Below are 15,918 nucleotides of genomic sequence, written 5' to 3' on the forward strand. Positions count from 1 at the left end.
CTGGAGTAGTCAGCCTAAAAAATTACTTCAAGAATGGATCATCCAGGAATTCACTAAAGAACATTATAAACTCCACTAGACTTACTTGCCTCACTTCAGGTCAGCCTTATAATTCAATAATCAACAGACTGTGACAGAAGCTCCCGTGGGAGAGTTTGAGGCCCAAAACATCAATGACCAAATAGAAATAAAACAAAACTAAACAAAAAAACATCTGGATGATTTAAAAGACTTGGGGAAATATCTTGTAGACTAAGACAGAAGTGGAATATTTATTACTTCACATTTGGTGCAAAACGGACAAAGAATCAAAAAATAATCAGAGTCTAAATACTGGTAGTAAAATAGAGCTGAGTACATCTTTGTGGCTTAGTGCCCGGAGAACTTGTAGTAATTTATGGAGTCAAAAATTCTTCTTTTTACCAGAAAATGTAGAGGACAGTATGCCCATCAGTTTGAAACCTGAAGCACAAGCAGACAATTATCCCAAGGACAGCAGCAAGTCCATTTCTGAATGGCTAACGCAAATCAAAATGAAGATTTTGAGTGCCACTGTTAAAGTCTGAATTTAAACTTCAGCTCATTTCAGCTGCTTGTGGTCAATCTCCTAGTCATGGTCCATATCTAATCACCAAACATGACTGTCAGAGATAAAGAGGGACTGACAGGGTGGGGGCTCATCTGAAACAATGTGGCATTGCACAGGTCTGCTGTGGTGATAAATAAGCTCCTATGATAAACAAGCTTTGCAACCAGCAAAGCTTTCCGTCTTTGTTCTGACACTCATATGGTCAAAACACTGATAAAATATTAATAGTTCTAAGAAAAATAATGCATTCTGCAGCAACAGCTGGTTCTGCAAATGACTTCATTGGAAATGGGTCTTTCACCCCCCCAAAGTTAAAGAAGTTCAATTATCCACTGGGCCTTAAAGTAAAACAACATAATAAGCTTTTAGTAGATTTTTGATTGGTAAATAATATCCACTCAGTCTGTCTGGTCAGCTCATATCATCTTTCTTTCCTCTGGAGCTTCTCACAACCCTACAGAGAAGGTGTGTCAGCCAGTGACGCCAGCAGTCTACAAAGCTATGTATCCAAAGAGCCTTTCGTCCTCAGGGCAGGATGGTCAGAGCTTCCTCTGGGTTATGTTTATTACAAGAAGGGTTGTGAACCAGTGCAGAGGGATTGGATGGGGGGTAAAGTTTGTTTTCAAGAGGTCACATTGAGGAAAGCTCCAAATTGAGTGGCTAAATGAAAACACAGTTTGAGAGGATAGGGTATAAAAAAGAGTCAAGAATCTGCACACAACACAGAGACGCAGGTTTTACAACCTCGGATTACACACCAGGAACTTTAGAGCCAGAAAGAGCTACCATATAACGCCTACATAATTTTTCTATTTTTTTCGTCTGCCTGCTGTCAGAGAAGCCACCATGACTCCACTGCCAAATGGCTTGATGTATTTAGTTGTCCTATCTCTGGCAGTGAACTCCAGTCATGGATTAAGAAGGTAGACATCTTGCTTTTTTACAAGTCTCTTGCGCTCTGCTTATTGCCAGTTGTACAGGTACGCTAGGTGTAAAACATATTTGAGAAGGAAAACATGCCGCAGAAAAAAAAAAAAAGAATTACAGCTAAGCATATGAAGACATGGCAATAAATTGATTTTAGTGGTTTGTTGCTAAAACTTATGATCTGAAATGGGTTTACATGTGTTTTTTATTCATTTGTTCTGGCTTGGCATTTAGAGGAAAATATGTCTGAGCTTTATTTCAATATGACTGTCATACTATGACCAGACACGTGTCAGAAATTGAAAAAATATTTCCCACAAAACTCAGAACCACCTTCATTAGCTCTATTTGCATTAAATTTAGTTCAGTTTTTCTTTCTCAGATTTTCCTCTTTTGCTTTTCTGTCTCTAGAATTGCTCTCAAGAAAATGCCATCCATCAGAGAGACGCTACAGGAGATGGGAGTTTCTGCAGAGCAAGTGTTGACTGAACTGGCCCAGATGAACGCAGCCAACTCCAACAATGGGACAGTTCCCACACCTTTAACAAATTACTTGGATGTAAGACATTTTAACATCCATTTCCACATTTTTGTGTGTGCATAGTCACCAAAAAGATCTGAAACATATAATTAATATATTTTTGTGTTAACTATTCTGCAGGTGACAGGAAATAAAGACATGTTAAATTGAAGACATATGGGTTTGCCCTTTGGCAAAAACAGACCTAAGCTTAAGGGTTTAAGAGGCCCACAAATGCAAACACTTTCCTAACTGCTTTGGACCAATGCTAGAAATGTGTTCTTAAGTAAAACTGCAAGTTGAATTACCTTTGAATTGGAGGTTCATTTAATATTTATTGTGTAATCTTTTATTCCCCCCAAACATCGCTTACGGAAGAAAATACATATGGAAAATATATTTAAAAAGAGCTCGTAGACAGCCTCAGAAACACTGTCCTGCTTGTCTTTAAACAGACTCAGTACTTTGGAGAAATCAGTATCGGCTCCCCAGCCCAGATGTTCAATGTGGTGTTTGACACAGGTTCAGCCAACCTGTGGGTGCCCTCGCAGAGCTGCTCACCTTTTTCAACAGCTTGCTGTAAGTGTCACTATGTTAAACTATACCTGGAAAAATAGATTTCATGTATTGGGTTGAAATCTGGTAGTGTGGACCATTGTGGTGCAGTAAACTCTTATGTACAAGAATCCAGTTTGAGATGATTTGAAATTTGTAACGTTATCCTGAAAGTAGCCATCAGAACACAAGTATTCTTTACTATGGAGTAATGGTGCCAGCAACATTATTCAGGTTGACTGGTGTTTAAACTATGTTTAACTGCTTCTAATGGATTAAAGTAATGTACTTAGTTTTAAGCTTTTACCCTTGATACGAGGTAGAATGGATCCATTCTTTCATGTTGTTCTCATTAAAGTTCTGATCCTAACATCTGAATGTTGTAGCCTAAATCAAGACTCATCTGATCAAACAACACTTTTCCAGTTTGTTACAATCCAATTTTGGTGAGTCATGCAGCCTAAATTTCTGGTACCCAATGTTCTTGTGAGCTAATGGTTTGATTTTCCATTTATACTAAAAAGCAGTTGAACAGGCTTCATTTGTGAAGTGACCTGTGATTGTTAGTAGTAACAGTGCAGTTGATTGGATCAGTGTGGAAGGAATTGCCAGACCTGGTAGTTGGCAAAACAACTGAGATTTAGTCTGTTGTTCTTGTTTTGTGTATACCTCACCGTCTCTATTGGTCACCAAGCTGAAGGTAAACACAAACATCTGAAACTCATCAACATGGGATTGTTACTGAACTACTTGAGTGGTTTCCTTGCCACTAAACTTAACTAAATTAAGTTTAATTAATTTTGTGCAAATGTTTGACATTTAAACTCATTGATATTAACTTGTCTCTGACATAAATAAATTTTTGGATGTTTAGTCACTCACAACAGGTATGATTCTTCCCATTCCCACACTCATGTTGAGAATGGGACCGGATTTTCAATCAACTACGCCTCTGGGACTATCCGGGGATTTCTGAGCGAGGATGTTGTTGTGGTGAGTCTGAGTCAGGCACCAATAAATCAGAGTTACACCCATTTAACTTAAAGACATGCCCTTTGTATGCCATGTTACACCTTTCTGTCTTCTGTGTATTTGATTCCCGCAGGTTGGCGGCCTCCCCGTTGTTCAAGTATTTGCTGAAGCCACCTCTCTGTCTGCCATGCCATTTATTTTTGCCAAGTTTGATGGAGTTCTTGGGATGGGCTATCCTAACGTGGCTATTGATGGCATTACTCCAGTGTTTGACCAAATTATGTCTCAGCACATCCTCAAAGAAGAAGTTTTTTCAATCTACTACAGCAGGTGTGTTCACAGAATTCCTCTGCACTTTATCATACAAAGTAAAATCCTTATGACGGGGAAACATAATTCAGAAGATGGACAGGACTGTTCAAAGCACTTACCAGGGCAGTTTTTTAAATAGATGGACATTTCACAAACTTGATATGAGTTCACGAAAAAATGATAATCAACATGCAGCTAAAATTTATGATGTCATAACCCCATCTCCGATTAAAATCCTGACCTCAACCATGTCTGATTTAACAAAAAAAAAAAAAAAAAAAAAAATCAGATATGGTTGGTAACTAATGCTCAATCTATTTGTATGTGTGAAAAAAACTTGAATGTGTAGAGCAATACAAGAGGCTCAAACCCAGGTTGACACTTTCTGTTAAATCTGATCCTCCACCCTCCACCCTTGGGAGGTGACCTGAGCTAAATGAAAGAAAATACCTAATTTTATTAATTGTTCATATGAAATCACCAATAATAAGTATATTCCATTAACATTGCATTATTTGTTGCCACCCCTCGGAAGGATGCTCCAAAAGCCTGAAAATGAGCTTTGAGCAGCAGAATAATTTCTTGCAAAACAAATGCCGCTATTCTGTCACAGGGATCTTTGGGGATGTTTTTATCTTCTATGTCATCCTTCAAACTGTTCTTCATGGTAAGTCAAATAGGGGTCAATTTAATTATGGCCCTGTCCACAGATACAAACAATTTAAGGAAAGTATCTGTTTTTTCTAGCCTGATTTATGAGGATCAACAGATTTTCTCATAATGGATGTTTTGTTGAGAGTTGGGTTTTATCTGTACCCCAGGAAGGCAGGGAGTCATGGAATAGTTCTTAGTTCTGGTACTATTGCTATGCAGGAATCCAGAAATGGAAATCCCTTTTGATCTGTCAGCTCTGCCAGGGATAGAACTACAAAGAGTGACTTACTGGGCTGAACATGGCTCTTTACTTTATTAGAACCAGTTTGTGCTTTTGTTCCACGGTCCCGTCACTTTTACTTCTCTCAGCCGGTTCTGTCAGCTGTCTTGTCTACCATAGATCACTAAGAGTAATTTAGAGTGAATTAGATTCAGAAATTGATTAAATGATCTGCTCTTGTCACTGGATTTAAAAGTCCTCCTATGTCGCATTAAAGCCTGACTTGGAAGAAGGGAATTCATGTTGGCTCAAGCTGAATTTTAGGATGTTTTTTGGACTCTATTACATTTTACTATATGTCATAATAAATTAAGTAATGATAGTGGGACTAGTGGGTTTGAAAAAACAATTGATTTCCAAATATATGATTATTATTTTGCCTACCTTATTCTGCTACGTAAGACTAATTTATCATAATGATACTTAGACAATGCTTCAAAGATGTCAATAATTTATGTTGAGTGAATGGTGTGAATTTAGCAGAAGGTCTTACATCCTGTTGGTAAAGGTTATCTCAGGCTTCTTCACCATCTGGCTCACGGCTGTCCAAAATAGAAAGAAAGATAGCAAGAAAAATTTACTGCTTGTTGCGTCAGAGCAACTGAATGCAATTCCAAAAGAAACAAAAAAAACCAAACTGAATTTAAAACACAACTTTGAACCCTTTATCATTAACTCATAAAGTTCCTGTAAGCAAAGGGTGTGACATAAAAAGTCACATAACCTTTATAACACTGTCTGACATACAAAAATTTTAACAATAATAATTTTAAAAAGCAGCAGAAAACGATTATTTTTCATTCTTCTGACATTTTGCAACTAGAAATATTTTTGGTAAGTTTCTGCAGTATTGTTGTTGTCGGCTTAGAAATAAAAAATAGAAATAGGCCATAAATTTAAACTTCTACTCAGAAACATTTTTACTTTCCATTAATCATAAATCCTCAAACCCACATTTTCAGCGGGGGCAAGGAGAAAATGAATAGCAAACCATGAAGCCTTCAGAATGTGAACTTAAAACACTGACACACCATAAGGCGTGGACCCCTGAGGCTTGGAGCATTCTAATAGTACCCTAGTATCAAACTAACTGCAGACCCTACATCTGTGTTCAGAATTTTAAGTCTTGGTTGTTCATCTGGGTTTCTTTGTGCTAATTTGCCTTCCCTTTGTAGTCACAAAATATCTCTTTGTGGTAGTTTTATATCTTGTAATAACAATGGTTGAACTTTGTAGTCATTTTGTCACTGTTTCTGATCATTTGTCTGTTAGGTGTCAGTTTATATTTTTTTCTGCTAGTCTTGTGACATCTTGCATCTTTTCATGATACTTTAATGTCAACAGTGTCTTTGAAAGGAGGGCCAAGGGGCCTGCCTGTGCCCAGCAGACCCATTTGTAAATCTTTTTATATTTGTACATGTTTTTCAGGGACCCAGAACACTCCCCTGGTGGGGAACTGCTACTCGGGGGAACTGACCCAAATTACTACATTGGATATTTTAATTATGTGGAAACGAGAGAAATAGGAAAATGGGAGGTCACCATGAAAGGGTGAGATATATGCTGAACGTACAGTACAGACCAAAAGTTTGGACACTACTGTGTGTCCAAACTTTTGGTCTGTACATGCAATATGGATGTGTGTGGAGGTTCCTCCATCTTTTCCCCAGTGTTAGTATTTATTTTAATGTTTTCACACAATATATTTATAATTTCACTCTTTTGTGTTTATAACATTAGGTCGTTTACTATCATGGGTGCACACATTTAGTAAATACCTTTTGTTAATTTGAATCATTAATTACTTTGTTTTGCTGAGTTTGAAGGACTGGCTGGGGGGGAGAGGACTGGTTGAAGGGCAAACCAGGAAGTGGAACAAACCATCAGGCTGCTGGAAGCAGGGCACCTGATGTTCAAGAACCTGCCTCTCTCTCTATTGATAGCATAACTCCTTAAACATTTTTGGTGTTAGGTTGTTTTGTTTTTACAGTTGTGTTGTAGTCAAAATATGTTGGTTTAAATTAGTCGTTTATGTTTATACATTGTTTGTCTTTGTCTCATCTCCCACCCCTCCTCGTTTGTGTAGGCTAGCCTTTGTGTTTAAATTCCCCTGTGTTCATTGTGTGAGGTCAGTTTTTGGTTTGTCATCCTGAGTTAGTTATGCCTTAGTTGATTTCTTTTGGACCCATTTTGTTATATTTTTGAGATTGGATAAAAATGTATTTTTTGAAAGATATTTGGAAAAATAAATAGAAATTATTTTTTCATATATGCCTTTGTCCTTGTGCCTTACTGGACGAACCGTAACAATGTGTGAGTATATTTTTTTTTGCGTGCAATCATTCAGAAATTATACATTTTGTGACTTGCTTGTGTAGGGTTGCTGTGGGGGCAGAGATGATGTTTTGTGCAGAGGGCTGCACAGCTGTGATCGATACGGGCTCCTCATACATCACAGGACCGGCCTCCTCCATCTCAATGCTGATGAAAACCATTGGAGCTCAGCTGGATGAAACTGGAGTAAGTCTCAAACTCATGGCAACAAAGTTTCCCACAAAAAAAAAAATAGAATAAAACTATATTTAAAAAAAAATGTTACCTGACATTATTCTTCAAATACAGTATAAAGTCAACTGCGACACTGTGAAGATGTTGCCTAGTGTCACTTTTCACCTGGGAGGCCAGGACTACTCTCTGACGCATGAAGATTATATAATCTGGGTAAGATGGCGAATGATTGCTGATGTATTGTGAAAAATCCTCCAAAGAAGAGCACAAAAAATGTCTTAACTAAAAAAAAAAAAAAATTGTTTTTCTGAAAATGAAAATATTCATTCTTATCATGCATTGCAAAAAAAGAATGCAATGCATGACAATGCCAACTCTTCAAGTTGGTCTTGTTATAATTATGAACCCCAAGTTTTTGATTGTGATTTTTATAGCCAAAATAATTGTGTAGTCAAATGTCATCTAATAAATAAAGTTCATCTGAGTTTAATTTAAAATCATTATAAATGTAATTGTTCTGTTAAGGCCTCAGGTGTTTGTTAGAAAACATTAATGGAAAACAGTAACTTTAAGACCAAGGAGCACAGCAGACAAGTCAGGGATGAAGTAACATCTCAAGCTTAATGTAGTTAATGTGTAAACAGACATTAATCGAATTGATCTGAAAATGACTAAACTTACAGCATTTACAAGGAAAGCAACCTTTAAAGGAGAATCTAAGAGAACTGAAAAATTTTAGACTGCCAAGATTGTCAGCTTACGTAAGAGTGGTAAGAAGAAAACAGTTCTTTAAAAAAAACCCTGTTAGAAGTTCTTTTTGCAGCTTTTATTGGGCTGACTTCAGAAGATCTGAGTCAAGGTGAGGGAGGGGAAACAACCTGATGCTTCAGGTTCAGATAGAGCCACAGGAGTACCTCTGTGAGGAATTTCTGTATTAAAATGCTGCCTAAAGGATTTATTGATGTCCAGGATACATTTGTTATACATTTTTAAACATTTAGCACTTTTTAAACATTTTGCACTGGTTTAAGATATTTATTATTAGTCTAAACCTATCGTTACAGCAGTCACAGTTTGAAGGGGACGTCTGCATCGTCTCCTTCAGGGGCTTGGATGTGCCACCACCTACAGGTCCAATCTGGATCTTGGGAGCCAACTTCATTGCCCGATACTACACAGAGTTTGATCGTCGCAATAATCGGATAGGGTTTGCTACGGCAGTCTGATAATAACTTTGAGTTCAGTTGTGTTTACCTTTCTCCCCACTTTAATTTTTTACTGCTGTTTTCCATCTTTTTCTTGTAACCTCTAAGTGGGGGACTGACTTTCATCTGCTTACAAGATGAGTATTTTTTTAAACAGCATTTACTGATGTTTTTCTCTTTTATTTGACTCATGTTGCACTATAAATTATAAAAAAAAAGTCATTTTTCCTCTTGTTTATCAATAAATTAATGCTTTCTGTCTGTCACTCTGCTTGTTATAAAAACACACGCGCACACGTATATATTTCCTTTGAGAATAAAATTGCATGCAAGATACTATTGTTCTTATTTGTTTCCATCTCAGTGTAGTGTATACATTTTGGGACCAAGCTTATGCTGTAGTTGGAAACAGACACTGCAGCATAGTTATTCTATAATATCAATGCTGGGCCAACATATTTATCATCATAAAATGTCATTAACGTCCTGAAGGTGACAATGACCTATTGTGAAAATTTCTGTATGTTTTAGCAAAAAACAAAACAAATTAGGCTTTCTTCTTGTCAGCTTGATTTCATAAGGTGTGAAGAAGCAAATTAAAATCAAAGGATTTATATTACAGTGTAGGAGTTTTGCTGTTTGGCCAGTTGGAGGTGTAAACTGTAAATTGAAGATGCGCTGTTCAGGTTTTTCTTTGCCAACAACAATTTTCAGTTTTCTTTGAGGTCTGGCATGCTAATAATTTATTTTTTCCTCAGGAGTATAGCAAAAGAAAAAATCTGCAGTAGATTTTTTGAAAGATGTAAAGGTATTTAGTTATACAGCTTGCCAAGTTTATTTGAATTATTCCTTAAAGCGCCAGTATTATGTCAAATTTACTTTTTAAAGTATTATATCATGTGATGACGTTATTCCCTCACCAAAAACATGCTGCTTTGACTTGTCCTTGAATCTCCCATGCAGCTGTTCGTGGCTGCCTAAACGTTTGCTAATACAATGCAGTGGCTTGTATGAGCGCTGCAGTGACCATCGTAGTTTCCATCCCACAGAGTACCTCTATTTTATGGGTGACTGACTCTATGGTAGAGTAGTCGTCTTGCAATCAGAATGTTGTAGGTTCGATTCCAGCTTCCTCCTGCCACATGTCCATGTGCAAGAGGAAACCGATCTGCGTATCGGTGTATGTATGTGTTTGTGAGTGCGAATGGGTGAATGTGATTCTAGTGTAAAGCGTGTTGAGTGGTCAAAATGACTGGAAAAGTGCTATATAAGTTCAGTCCATTTACCATTCTGTTCAGCACCACCAGACTTTCAGCAACAGCAATTAGCAGACACTTGTTAGAACTGTCTGCTGAGATGTCGTGCGAACAACAACTCTCCTAAAAACGGATGTAAATGACATCAGTGTATGGCATGACGAAGCAATGTTGTGATGAAGGCAGAGTGTTGCAAAGGGTAGGAGGTTCTTCAAGAGACAGAGGGCGATTTCAAGGTTTCAGACACAGCTGTGATTGACAGTCAAAATCATTTTAAATTGTTTTGATATACCTTCAGTTGTTACAAACAACTGAAGGTAACAGAGTTAATTCCTTCAAAATACATGATATCCATCTTTTATCAAAAATGCAAAACTTATATCCCTTTGCACTAAATACTGTGCTTAGCTTTCAGTCTATGGAAAATGCTGGAAGTTCTTAGTTTTGATGCATTTTTCAAACATGACAACAAGTATTTTTTGTTGTTGTTTTATCATCCTTTTGGTGAAACTCTACTTCAAACCGTTAGTAATTTAAAAATAATTTTAAAAAGACACTTCATGTTTTTTGTAGACGCCTCTCTGTGTCTGTGCAATTTTTATCAGAAAATCAAACTGTTCTTGGTAAACTCTTGTTTTTAAAAAAATAGAGACTCATCATAAAACAAGCTGAGTAATCAAAAATTTGCAAGCAAACATGGATCTTTACGAAAATTATTTGAGAACGTCACTACAGTAATTGAACAATGGCAGAAATTTCCAGCCCAGATGACAGGGGACATGATAAAACAATACGAATTACAACAGCACTTTCATTTATCAGTTGCCCTTGTCAGATCTTTTGGTCCCATTTTCTCCAAACTCCACAGGAAGTCCACTCTGTAGTGACAATAGAGAAGTAATATGTCTTTGCTCCCATATCCTTGAATTGTCATCCTGGGAGTGTATCTGTTGAAAGTGCACCGTGAGGTGAGGGTGGACTCTGGCATTTAATCAAAAATCCAGCCAATGCAAAAACATCTCTCTCAGTATGAGTTAGCATAAGTATTCTGAGTGGAAACCTGTCCAAACGATCACTAACATAAACACAGCAGACAAAGAGCTGTCAGAAGACAGAGTTGCATAATCCATTCTAGCAGAATCATCCAGACTCTGCCAGATTACTCCTGTAATTGAAGTCTTGAAACTGTTTGGTACAAATAATTGTTGCTGAAATATACCAACAAAAAGCATTTATTAAAAAAAAAAATCTGATATGTATGAATGTTTCAAATTCAAAGCAAGAACCTATTAAGCAAACATTGTTCTTCAATAAAACACGATTTTAATGCAATGGGATTTTATGTGCTAGACCCACACAGATTATTCACATTTGTAAGATTTTGTTCTCTCAATGTTATTCATTGAAGAACAGCCAAGAGAAAGACAGTATTAAAAAGACGTTATCGGACCCAATAAGTTACAAAACCTACTACACCATGCATATGACTTTCAACAGTCCCAAGAAGGGTTAGTGCAACCAACAATGTAAAGATGTATGTATTGTATGCTCTTCATTCAGGAAGTGCAAAGAAGAAAAAAAAGAAAAAAAGCTGAATAAGTATATGTAACCGGGTTCTGCTTCACTCCACTGTAGCAGGCGGGCCCAAATAACCCCTTGACTCTGCAATGTGTAGATTTTTTTAATGAAGACAAGGAGTTTCTGGGTGAACAGGCAGTTTATTTCCTGAACGAGAACATATCGGGGGTTTGAATCAGTGCAACTGCTCAGCTTCACTCACCACACTCTTGCGCTGCTTTCGCAGACTGGCCGTAATTACAGTAAAACATTCATATTTTCAATGTACAATGAAGAATACAATAATAAATTAAGTACCATGATATCAGGGGTTCGAATCAGTGCAACGGCTCAGCTTCACTCAGCTCACTACAACAGAGCGTTATGTTAGCTTTTAACTTAGCACATGAAGTGTTTTACAATTTTAACAAAACTAAAAGTACAAAAATTGGTGCCAGGCACACATATAGTAAATAGTCATTGCACACTATTTGTCTAAATTAATAAAACTTGTGTTTTATTATGTTGCTAACACTTTTCTACTGTGTGCTGAAGAATGCAACTCACCTCTCGTGCAGCTTTCACAGACTGACATTGAGTACAAGGGCCAGCAAGATGTAACCAGCCACACAGAGAGGGGGCGCTATTTCCCCATTGCACTGATACATATAAAGCAAGTGGGATTCTACAACTTAAACCTAAACACTGTTACATATGCACAGTGTGAAAAGTTCAGGTAAGTTTGCCTCATGGCACTGCTTCAACATTTAAAATCCTCAGCAGTGATCAGAATTTTGAGCAAGTTTGATTTTTGTGCGACCATATTATTGCTGAGTGGGAGCTCGCCTGTTATGGATGGATGGATAGCTTGCTGTCTGCCTTTTTTTTTAAGGAGGCAGATTTGGAACAACTTACTGATCCATTTTTGAACACTTTGTTCCCCTGAATACAACACTGCATGATTAGTTCACTGCTGAATAGCTAACGGCTATTATGTGAACACTACTGACTTCAATGGTTCTTATCTCAAAGTATATTTTAGATAGTTTGCTTGCTGACTCCCAAAGGGTAACTTTTTGAACAAAGTCACAGGAAGATTCATTGCATCTGGGAGTCTTAGCCACCCATGTTTTGCAAAGCTCCAAATGCCAATGCATGACTCTTCATGTTATTAATGACCTTCGATGCTTTCGGAAGAAATAAATTCATCCACTGGAAAAGATTTATTGCTCCATGGAGGGAACTAAATTGTTATTTTGAGATGTTCTTACTTATTTAAAGTTTTCTCCTCTTTTTTTTGATTAGGGTCCATTCATGTAATTTTCCCTTCATTCTCAGTTCTGTTGGAATTTATTCATGTCTGAGCACTGATCCTGGGAGAGTAGGAAGCTTTTACTTAATTTCTGCATCTGTTTACCTGTGTGTAAACATGCATTAATTGAAACATATTTTAATGCAGCTGTCATCACACTGTACTCAGGATGACTTGAGTGACTACACAGAGTTGCAATGAACAAGCACTGGAGCATGTGTGAGAAAGCGGAAAAATAAACAAATCTTGCACGTTTACCACACATACCATGTGAAATCTTGTATAAAACCACTGGATAAATGAAGCCTAATATGGTGTAAATTCTAAGTCTTTATTTATTTTAATATCAGGGACAAGCCTTCTGTACAAGCATATTTCATTACACTCCATATTTTTCTAAGACACAGTCAATGTTTTAGAAAGTCCTCTGTCATTGCTTCTGTCGTAACTTATCTCATCTGGATCCAATACTATAATGTACTTTCACTGAATATTAGAAAATAAAATCTCTTTGAAAAAATCTTACATTTTCAAAGTTTGATCATTTGATTCAAGTGGTTTAAAAAAGAACTAAAAGGAGAAAAGACAACAACATTAGTGATACCGATCGTGCATCTGGTAAGTGTTAAAAGGTAATTTCCTAAAGCTTTGGACTCCATCATTCATCAGCAAGAAAGATCATTCACAGGTTTTGGGTTTTGGCATTTTGGGTGCTTACCTAATTTTACCAAGGGTAGAAGTCTCCATAAGTTTGCAGCAAGGTCAAGCTGTAAAGTAGTTAGACAATTTACAAAAATATATAAACCAGAGGCCTTAGCTATCATTTTAAATGTTGGTACAAGCTGAACACATAAAAGAGACTGAATAAGCTTGGCTTGTTTAAATGGATTGTCAAGAAATTTATTTTGACATAGGTTCTCTTTTTAAAAGGAGCTTCATAAGTTTGAAAGTTGCATCAGACTAGACCACAGGACTTAATCTGGCATTAATAAAGAACCGATTCAGTTCTCCCATTTGATTCAAATCAAATGGGAGCGTATCAATCTGAACCATGAATACTGGCTGAAACTGGATAGTGCAACAAGACATTGAGCCAAAGCAAAAAGAAACAGAAAAAAGAAAGGTCTTGTTGCTGCAGTAGCGCAGTCTCTACAGATTTGATTTTGATTAAAATGTTTTGACAGGATCCTTCGAGTAGTGCATAAAAAAAGCCCATAAACCTCAAACAACTAAAGCAAAGTTTTGCGAAATTCATAGCTTTGTGGTTCTGGCAGAAAATACACAACATTATATTAAAAATTGAAAGTGACTTCAGTTATCTCTGTCATGTGGATCTCTTTGGAAAACAGGGAAATTTGCCTCATAGCGTTTTAAACACCTGCTAAAAATGGCTAACTGCATTGGGTGCATTGGAACTTTAAGAAAGTTCTGCCTGTTGTTGCTACTGATCTGATCCAAATAGTAAACTCATCGCTCTCATCAGGCGTTTTCCCCCAGGCTTTGAAAACGGCAGTAATCAAACCACTGATAAAAAAGAACAATCTAGACAAATCACTACTGCAGAATTACAGGCCGATCTCCAACCTCCCATTCATCAGCAAAGTTATTGAAAAAGTTGTGTGTAAACAGTTAAATAGCTTCCTAACGATAACCAACCGCTTTGACTCCTTCCAATCTGGTTTCCGGTCTCACCACAGCACAGAAACTGCCCTCGTAAAAGTGTTCAATGACATCCATATAAATACGGACTGTGGGAGAACCACAGTGCTGGTTCTGTTGGACCTCAGTGCAGCTTTTGACACTGTTGACCATGACATATTACTGAATCGACTGGAGAGTTGGGTCGGACTCTCCGGTCCAGTGCTTAACTGGTTTGAATCGTACATAAAGAACAGGGATTTCTTTGTTTCAATTGGAAACTTCTCATCAAAGAGGTCAAAGGTCACATGTGGGGTACCCCAAGGTTCAATCCTAGGACCCCTCTTATTCAATATCTATATGCTTCCACTAGCTCAGGTTATAACAGGAAATAATATTAGCTACCATAACTATGCAGATGACACACAGCTCTACATTACGATGTCACCAGGAGACTCAGAACCCATCCAATCACTGAACAGATGCTTAGAACAGATAAATGTGTGGATGTGCCAAAACTTTCTCCAGCTGAACAAAAACAAAACTGAAGTTATTATTTTTGGACCTAAAGAGGAACGATCTAGAGTCAGTGCACAGCTTCAGTTATTACAACTGAAAACCAGCGATCAGGCCAGAAACCTGGGAGTAGTGATGGACTCTGACCTGAACCTTCAGAGCCACGTAAAGACAGTCACAAAGACGGCCTTCTATCACCTGAAGAACATTTCCAGGATTAAAGGACTAATGTCTCAGCCAGATCTAGAGAAACTCATCCATGCGTTTATCTTCAGTCGTATTGATTATTGTAACGGCGTCTTCACAGGTCTGTCCAACAAATCAATTAAACAGCTGCAGCTGATCCAGAATGCTGCTGCTCGTGTTCTCACTAAAACCAGGAAGATAGAGCACATAACACCAGTTTTAAAGTCTCTCCACTGGCTCCCTGTAGCTCAAAGAATAGACTTTAAAATACTGTTGTTAGTTTATAAATCACTGAATGGTTTAGCACCACAATACATTAAAGATCTGCTGCTGTTGTATCAACCTTCCAGAACTCTCAGGTCTTCTGGTTCTGGTCTGCTCTGCATCCCCAGAACCAGAACCAAACGAGGAGAAGCGGCATTTAGCATCTATGCACCAAAAATCTGGAACAAACTTCCAGAAAACTGTAAAACAGCTGAAACACTGACTTCCTTTAAATCTCAACTAAAAACCCACCTGTTTAGAGTTGTATTCGAAACGTAATCAATTGCAAATTTATTGATGTTGTGTTTTTATTGTTGATTCTATGTTGCATTGTATTTTGTGTTTGATTTGATGTAAAGCACTTTGAAATGCCTTGCTGCTGAAATGTGCTATACAAATAAAGTTTGATTGATTGATTGATTGATTGGGTGGATCATATAATATTTTTTATAGCATAGTATATTTTTTTGTGGTATTTATAAATGAGTGTAGCCGTGTGTTTGTGTTCAGGGTTTGTCCAATCTTTTCCACTGCTGACCTTTTGAGAGCTGACAGCTCATAATTTATTTTTTATTTTTTTGCATGAAAAACTTTTTAATTAATGAAAAAGATATTTTTTTTTCCTCTGTTTGATTTCATTAATAGGAAATTTAGTTGCAAATATTTC

The 15,918-nt window shown here is 37.2% G+C and overlaps 1 protein-coding gene across 2 annotated transcripts; it reads left to right on the plus strand.

Moving 5' to 3' along the window:
- The first annotated feature begins 1,429 nt into the window (after positions 1-1,429).
- Positions 1,430-8,802, plus strand: ren (renin). 2 transcript variants are annotated; one of them, XM_044115093.1, is made up of 9 exons: positions 1,430-1,512; positions 1,928-2,075; positions 2,492-2,615; positions 3,466-3,584; positions 3,697-3,893; positions 6,238-6,360; positions 7,188-7,329; positions 7,432-7,530; positions 8,382-8,802. In XM_044115093.1, exons 1-9 carry the CDS (start codon positions 1,436-1,438, stop codon positions 8,541-8,543), a joined length of 1,191 nt encoding a protein of 396 aa, XP_043971028.1. In that variant the 5' UTR covers positions 1,430-1,435; the 3' UTR covers positions 8,544-8,802. The 2 variants fall into 2 exon arrangements, with proteins under 2 accessions (XP_043971028.1, XP_043971036.1); XM_044115101.1 differs by having other exon boundaries at positions 8,385-8,802.
- Positions 8,803-15,918: the final 7,116 nt, after the last annotated feature.

The sequence above is a fragment of the Gambusia affinis genome, linkage group LG01, assembly GCF_019740435.1.
Source record: "Gambusia affinis linkage group LG01, SWU_Gaff_1.0, whole genome shotgun sequence".
Classification (NCBI taxonomy): Eukaryota; Metazoa; Chordata; class Actinopteri; order Cyprinodontiformes; family Poeciliidae; genus Gambusia; species Gambusia affinis.

What these genes read in the sequence shown, in the direction of transcription:
- ren (XM_044115093.1), top strand. Translation starts at nt 1,436, where the DNA reads ATGACTCCACTGCCAAATGGCTTGATGTATTTAGTTGTCCTATCTCTG. An exon ending in TCCAGTCATGGATTAAGAAG is followed by an intron (nt 1,513 to 1,927) that starts GTAGACATCTTG and finishes TTCTGTCTCTAG; the next exon opens with AATTGCTCTCAAGAAAATGC. An exon ending in CTTTAACAAATTACTTGGAT is followed by an intron (nt 2,076 to 2,491) that starts GTAAGACATTTT and finishes GTCTTTAAACAG; the next exon opens with ACTCAGTACTTTGGAGAAAT.